This window comes from Coffea arabica, chromosome 10e (assembly GCF_036785885.1).
Source record: "Coffea arabica cultivar ET-39 chromosome 10e, Coffea Arabica ET-39 HiFi, whole genome shotgun sequence".
NCBI lineage: Eukaryota > Viridiplantae > Streptophyta > Magnoliopsida > Gentianales > Rubiaceae > Coffea > Coffea arabica.
In genome coordinates this window covers 5,377,233-5,384,712 of record NC_092328.1, presented here as the reverse complement: position 1 = coordinate 5,384,712, position 7,480 = coordinate 5,377,233, and the positions used below count along the sequence as shown (strand labels likewise).

The 7,480-nt window shown below is 37.5% G+C and overlaps 1 protein-coding gene across 3 annotated transcripts; it reads left to right on the top strand.

The window, feature by feature from the left end:
* The first annotated feature begins 676 nt into the window (after positions 1-676).
* LOC113712371 (NAC domain-containing protein 17-like) lies at positions 677-6,053 on the top strand. 3 transcript variants are annotated; one of them, XM_072066901.1, is made up of 3 exons: positions 677-1,253; positions 2,310-3,521; positions 5,778-6,053. In XM_072066901.1, exons 1-3 carry the CDS (start codon positions 1,061-1,063, stop codon positions 5,798-5,800), a joined length of 1,428 nt encoding a protein of 475 aa, XP_071923002.1. In that variant the 5' UTR covers positions 677-1,060; the 3' UTR covers positions 5,801-6,053. The 3 variants fall into 3 exon arrangements, with proteins under 3 accessions (XP_071923002.1, XP_027091567.1, XP_027091566.2); XM_027235766.2 differs by lacking the exon at positions 5,778-6,053 and adding an exon at positions 3,655-4,072; XM_027235765.2 differs by lacking the exon at positions 5,778-6,053 and adding an exon at positions 3,810-4,248 and having other exon boundaries at positions 678-1,253.
* The last annotated feature ends 1,427 nt before the right edge of the window (positions 6,054-7,480 follow it).

The following is a 7,480-nucleotide window of genomic DNA, read 5'->3' as shown; positions in this document are numbered from 1 at the left end:
AATCTAAGACTCCGTTTAGACTGGCTATTTTTTCAAAAAATAAAATTTTCAAATACAATATTATAGTAATATACAATAATTCAAAAAACATCCTATTCATATTAGTACATCAAATATTTCAAAAATTTTTTTTATATACACTGCTATAATAAAATAGTTCAAAAATACCCCAAAAAATAACAAATCCAAACGGAGCCCTTGCTATTTGAGTCCAATGGATATCCAAGTATTTTTCAAAATTTCCCATCAATTAATGGATACAATTGGGATTTGTCCCATTGTAAACTCAATATCAAATTTCAATACCCATCTCGTCCAAAGTTCTCATGAGCATGGGTAACCCATTAAAACTTGGAACAAATTGCCACCTCTAAAGATCCATTTGGTGGGCACCGGACAAATGGTCCGGTGGTTCGAAACATAATTATTCATTTTATCAAGTTCGATTCTTAAGTTCTTAACTCCTATTTTTGACTCTCACTTTGTCATCCCCTTAACACAAAATCTCCAATTATAATTGTAAAAAAAATAATTCTCCAATTACATGAAAAAATTTAGAAAATAAATAAGAAAAGTTGAAGAACTTTCATGGATTAACCAATTAAAAATCCACAAAAAAAAAGGGGAAAGTCCCTCTAAGTCCACTTTCAATCCCCCTGCTACTTCCACCCATGCTCATTTTTATCCGTTCAAACCTAACCTGATCACCATTTTCCATATACCCAAATTCCTGGAATCTTCCCCTAGAGGGATCACGGCCCTACCCCCTCAGCCTTCGAAAGCCCGTCAACTCTTTTATTCTTGTTAATTATTCCTTCTTTTGATTAAATCCCATTTTTCTGTCTCGCCCTTCTTCTACTACTCCATCACTTCTACTCTTCCAAGCAAGCCCTTTTGGGTCGTCGCCTTGGTCCATTTAGGGTTTTCCTTCTTATCTTCATCCATTCATCCAAATTTTTGTCCTTTGATCGGTAGAATATTCAATTTATATATTTAATTCTGAACTTATTTGTTCAGAGTAGTGAGTAATTTTTTGATTGTTAAAGCGAGATCCAAAAAGATGAAGGTGATTGAAGAGGAAATCTCGTCTTGTTTTGGGAGCGGTAAAATTTTTCCACCCGGGTTCCGGTTCCACCCCACCGATGAAGAGCTGGTCCTCTACTATTTGAAGAAGAAGATGTGTCGCCGTCGACATCTGCTCGACGTCATCGGCGAGACTGATGTTTACAAGTGGGACCCAGAAGAGCTGCCTGGTATATGACTACTATTCTTTTCCTGCTTTGGTTTAGCTTTGCTCATAGGGGTTTTCTTGCGTTGACTTGATTTGTCATTCTGGTTGGCCGTTCAATTTTTGGTTGTGATTTCTGCTTTTGGTGTTTACATGATTGAGGGAGGCTTTTGATGTGTTTTTGGGGGTTTCGATGGATGTCTTGGGTGTATTTGATGGTTGACTTGAGTGTGTCGATTGATTTTTCATGTGGGTTCTGTTTAATTGTGTGCTATGTGTGATATCTGAGTGGATCAATGGTTATTTATGGTTCATAGGTTGTTTGTGTTTGAAACCTTGGATTGTTCCTGGGATTATGGTCCACGTGTACTCTTGTTGATTGTCAAATGGTTTTGGACTGTTGTTTGGAACTAAATATTTGTTGGTTGGTTGATTCTCCATTGTCTCGTTAGTCATTGAATGGTTTTGATTGGAAATGTCATGGCTGAAGCTGTGTGTGATTACCTCATGTGGTGGCAATTTTCAAGTTTGACAGTTTTTGTTTTTGGTTTTATACATGTATCTGGTTGGTCAGTCGGTCTTCTGTTAAACTCTTTATCAAGGGATTATATTTGCTTCATCTGTGTGTTAGCTTTCTGACAAAAGCTAAATTAGGAGCAGTGATAGGATTGATGCTGCATCCTAAGTGCTGTTATCTATGCATGGATTTTATTTTACTTTTTGAGACCTGGTTATCAGAATATCGACCATGAACCTGCCCCTGGTAGTTATTAGGATTTAAAATCTTGGCTGGGCCGCTTATCTGCCTCCTTTTTTGTTCCTTTGTTTTCAATAAGTTGATAATTAACATGGTAGATGCATGGTTGCTGGTCTTGTACTTTAATTGCAGACTGAGCTTCTGCGGTGTTTTAGTCATGGAACAAGTTCTATAAATATTCTGAATGGTTTAAGTTTTCCATCTTCAGTTTGTTTGAGAAAATGTTTGAGGATATTTACTTTATTGGTTATTGAGTTGTAGATTTGAAATTGGTTTTCAGTTCTGAAGAATTTACTGACATTCCTTTTGTAAATTTGATTGCAGGATTGTCTAAATTAAAAACTGGGGACAGGCAGTGGTTTTTCTTCAGTCCCAGAGATAGGAAGTATCCCAATGGAGCGAGGTCCAACAGGGCAACCAGGTATGGGTACTGGAAAGCAACGGGAAAAGATCGGATAATTGCATGTAATGCTCGTGATGTTGGGGTGAAGAAAACCTTGGTTTACTATAAAGGTCGTGCACCTTCAGGTGAGCGAACAGACTGGGTGATGCATGAATACACCTTGGACGAAGAAGAGCTAAAAAGATCTCAGGCTGTGAAGGATTATTATGCACTTTACAAGGTATATAAAAAGAGTGGGCCAGGTCCAAAGAATGGTGAACAATATGGTGCACCTTTTAAGGAGGAGGAGTGGGATGATGAAGGAGGTGAGACCAATGGACTTATTGACCATAACGACCAGGAGAATCCTGTGAAGCTGGTTAATGAAACAGCTCCTGTTAGTGAGAATGGAATTGTGTCTCAGCCACAGTCCCATTTAGATGATTTCGAGGAGTTTGTGAATGGGATGGCAAACGAGCCTGTAGTTGTTCCATCTCCTGCAGTGGACTATGAATATTCTTTGGAGGAGCTCTTGTGCGAGGAGGAGGCCCAGAGTAATCTAGTGGATCAATCCTCATGGGAAGTCAATTTACATGATCAAAGCACAGCTGTTCACCCAGCCTGTCAGGAGTACAATGTGCAGCCTAGCTTTGACTTGACACAGTCAGGTACATCTCAATTACAGTTGCACGAGGCATCTGAGGTCACATCTGCTCCACAGAGTTATGCATCAGCTCCTCATGCGGTTGAAGGGGATTTCCTGGAAGATTTTCTAGAGATGGATGATCTTCTTGGTCCACAACCAACTGTTCAGGCCTTTGGAAAATCCGCTGTTGAAAATCTGCAGTTTGATGAGTTCGATGGGTTGAGCGAGCTTGACCTGTATAAGGATGCACCCTTGTTTCTTAATGAGTTTGAAACAGGGGAACAGGGGCAGATTGCTCAACCTTATATGAATAATATGGGCACTGAAGTTGTGGATCCTGTTTCAAGTTTCTATTTCAACGATGGTGGAACGGAAACTATAAACTGTGAGCAGACTTATTTAAGCAATCCAGAGGAGGTGAGTTTTCAACCATGGTCACATGATCAAAGGAGCAGCGTCTTTGCTGCAACAGATGCTCATCAGGGGACCATACAGCCAGCAATCTCAGGTACTGCAAAAACAACCAAATTCAGTGTTGACATCTTTGGTTGGCATCGGTATCTGTAGTCTCATTTACGTTTTTTAATTTTTGTACAAAAACTGTTGTCTTTCTCGGCTAATCTTATAGAGCTCTTGGTCAGATGGATGGTATGGGAAGACCATGTCATCTTCAACTTGGTGAAAACTCTACTGCCCAAGTGGATATGGGAGAGTTTGAGCCAGCTTCAAGAGCTCTTCTGCTTTTACTGTGGTGTAAGACTTAATTGCTAATATTCATAAGTTTTGGCATGTTTAGGTATGTTTTATGATGGTAACTTTTCCGATCATGGTTCTGGAGCTGATCAAAATCAGAGTGGCAAACAGGATGGTACAGACTCTTGGTTTTCTTCTGCTCTCTGGTCTTTTGTGGAGTCTATACCCACCACTCCTGCTTCAGCTTCAGAAAGTGCGAATCGGGCCTTTGAGCGAATGTCTAGCTTTAGTAGGGTAAGAATAAATAGTAAAAACATGAATGTTGCTGCAGGTAGTATCTCAGCAACTTCAAGTAGTTCAGTCAAATGTAAGAGTGGATTTTTCTTTTTTTCATTGCTTGGTCTGTTATGTGCCATCTTATGGATGTTGATAGGAACATCTGTAAAAGTCCTGGGAAGATGCATAGCCTAGTAATAATGTAAATTGAAGTTTTGCTGGTTTTACTCAAAAGTGTTTTATACAAGTTGAACATAGCTTATGAATGTTGCAGAATCTCGTATCATATAATTCTTAAACCTTGGCAGCCCCTCGTCTGCAGGAATTCCAAAGAGTAAAAGCCCGAGAAACACAATACTCAGCAATTCTGTCTTACTTTAGCATAGCATTCTTTCCATGTGGTAACTAGAAAATGTTTAGCATCTGTAAATGATGAATTTGTATAATTCCCATCTCATTGTAAGGAATCTGCATTTCTTCAAAAAATTGTAGTTTATCATTATATGATTGATCAGTAGGCTATGAGCGTTCCCAGGATGAGGGATTTATTGTACCATCCCAACACCTGGACTAGTTGAGTTAAACCAACAGCTTCTGCCAGCAGCAGAGTCCCAAAGTGCTACAAGAAAAATGGCGAGGATGTTTGGGCTCAAGGAACTTGGTCTCCTTTGGCAAAAGGAGATTAGCGAGAGCAGAAAATGTTTTCGTCTTTCACTTGATTTGATTGTTATTTGGAGAAGTTGTAAATAGTTTTGCTCCTACGTTTATTCCCTGTCCATTCATTTTGTGTACTAACGTATCTTCGTCTTTCTAACCTAGATCAAGCTATGAATTGAGGAGGCAATCATTTGGTAAAGCTCCAATCTCCATTAAAGCTTATCAGGGTTGTTTGTCTAATAGTATATCCTCAAGCTTTACATCTCTGAAATGTTTGCGCAAAATCTTTGTATGGTAAAGAATAATATGTTCAGCAACATTTGCGAAAGAAAGTAATTTCTTCAGTGAAGTCATCTATGAATTTCTTACATAATATGCACACTGAAATTTTGTAAGATGTTGAGTATATTTCCGCATGTAAACTGCTGCAAAATGGATAGGGGCATCAAAATGGAAGCATGGGATTGCAGAGCAAAATGGTTTATCTTGTACGGAATTCTCAGTTTCCTAATGATGTATTTGCAACAGAAGAAAAGGAGAAAAAAAAAAATGCATTAGATATCGGGGTCTCTGTTACTCGTTTTCTTGATCAACTAGCTATAACTTGTTAGGAATAGAAAAGCACAAACAGATGAATGTAAAAGAAAAATTTAGTAAGAGGTGACTGCATTATTATGCTAGTGGTAGTACAGCTCATTTTTTCTCATTTCAAATGTAATTTAGCCTGTCCAGTGCGCATTCTGGACCTTAATTCATGTTGCTAGTTGAAGTTTCTAAGTTGATCTTGGAGTATCTTTTGAAGTTGATCTTATTCTTACGGTATGCTCGTTCCCACTTGCGATTTCAGTAGTCACATTATTGTTACCATCTCATGCTGATGCTGCTACTATATATTATAACAACTGAAAATCAGCCACCAGGATACTTAATCTCGATCTTAGTTAGTTCCTCTTGCTGATACAAATCTGGGTTGATCTTCATGTTTCCTTGACTGTCTTTGAAACAGATTTTAATTATGCTCATTATACGTTTTCCTCGAGCCCACTTTCGGCTAGAATCTTGCCTGTCTGCTGCAAGACAAGTTTTGTCTTAGCTTTCTTCAGGCTTTGATGGTTGGACGTTTGTGTTCCTATTGCAGTCAAGTTTGGTGTCTTAGCTTGAAGCAGAAAACCCTCAGTTGCATGCACAAGCTACAGCTAGGGAAGCAGGCAGTTCTTTGTTTTGGGCAGAATGTATTGTTGTTCCAACTTGTAAAAGCTGTCGCCATGGTTACCATTGCGCAATTGGATCTGTAGCAGTCTTTTGCTAACTGGTTTGTGTATTTCCTGGGGTATGCCCCTTGTAGTTTTGTATCTCCTTTGGGTATCTTACCCAACAAAAAAAAAAAAAAAAAGATGTTAATTTTGGGGAATCATTAATATTATTATTTCCTAGTATTTTCGATGATATCATGTCTCGCTTAGTTGTTTAACATCCTTTCACATATTAAAGTTTTATTTGAGCAGAAAACTAGGAGCATATTCTTAAAAAGATGCTTTCTGGAATTTGCTTTTACTACTGTTTTATGAATGCAAATAAATGTTATCCAGCTTTTTTAAAGTCAATTGAGGCACGAGAATTGACCTGATAAAATCAGGAGATGAACAAAGACCTAGTCAGTGAGCATGACGTAAAAAATTTGAAAAACCACAACCTAAAGCTGTTTAGGTGGAAAGGTTACCTGACTCTCGTACATGCACTACAGATTTGAAAAATCGCTTCAAGATCAATTCAGAGCATGTTACACCATTTATTTAAAAAAAAAAAAAAAAAAGGGACAAAATTCGGAATTAGTAACACCTTATAAAGTATTTGTTCACATAATGAAGTCTTTACATGAGCTGAGCTGTCGCTATCAATAAATACAAACCTTTAACCAATTAAAAGATTAATGATTTTTTTTTCCTTTCCACACCCTTTCTATTTTCAACTCTCAGATTAATGATCCAATATTCGAACCCTCAACCTGATAGTAGGAAGAACTCTTAATAGTTTTGCTCTTTCTATCTACTTGACCAAACTTAAACTGGTATTCTGGTATTGTGAACTTCAGTTATATGTCATGAGCATATTTCCACTTGGTAGCAAGATAATTACGTTCTACATATATTATTAATGTTTTTTGTACGTGTGGGTTATTCGCAGAAGCAGACATAGGCAAAACTATAGTTTATAAGATGAGGTGATCAGTTCAACCGTAGATTGGGTGGTTCAATAGCAGGTTGGACGGCATCTATATTAGATAATGTAATAATAGATTTTAAATTACAGAAATAATAACATTTTTAAGTAAACGGTTCAACTGGCAATTTTTTTTTGCAATTCACCGATTGAACCGCCGAATAATTGACTGATCAACAAGTCTATTACTTGTCCGATCTAATTAATGACCCAACCCAATCCTATTGCTTAGTCACCAATTTAGACAGTTCGATTGTCGGGCTGAACCGAATTTTATAACTATGGACAAAACATCCCAAGAACTAGAAGGTGCTTGGATGGGAGATTATTTGAAAAAGTTACGTAGCATTTTTTATAATGTGATGTACGTACGATAAAAATGTAGTTAGAAAAATAAAAAGGTTAATTGAAAAATATATTTATGATAAAAGTAAAAAATAGTTTGCAAATAAGTTTAAACCCAAACAAACCCAAATCACTTAGCTTGCATTTTGCTGGGAGCCATTTGAAAAATAATGGAGTCATGCAGCAATGACTCAATGCCTGGAAGTCTCCTGTATACAATTATTTTGTTTTTCCTTGTTAAACCTTTGAATTTACGCAAGGCGGTGGCCCTACATT

Bases quoted from the DNA above. Each gene is read 5' to 3' on its own strand.
- LOC113712371 (XM_027235765.2), top strand. From the start codon at position 1,061: ATGAAGGTGATTGAAGAGGAAATCTCGTCTTGTTTTGGGAGCGGTAAA. The intron at 1,254-2,309 runs GTATATGACTAC...ATTTGATTGCAG, and splicing joins GGACCCAGAAGAGCTGCCTG to GATTGTCTAAATTAAAAACT. The intron at 3,522-3,809 runs GTACTGCAAAAA...TGGCATGTTTAG, and splicing joins CATACAGCCAGCAATCTCAG to GTATGTTTTATGATGGTAAC.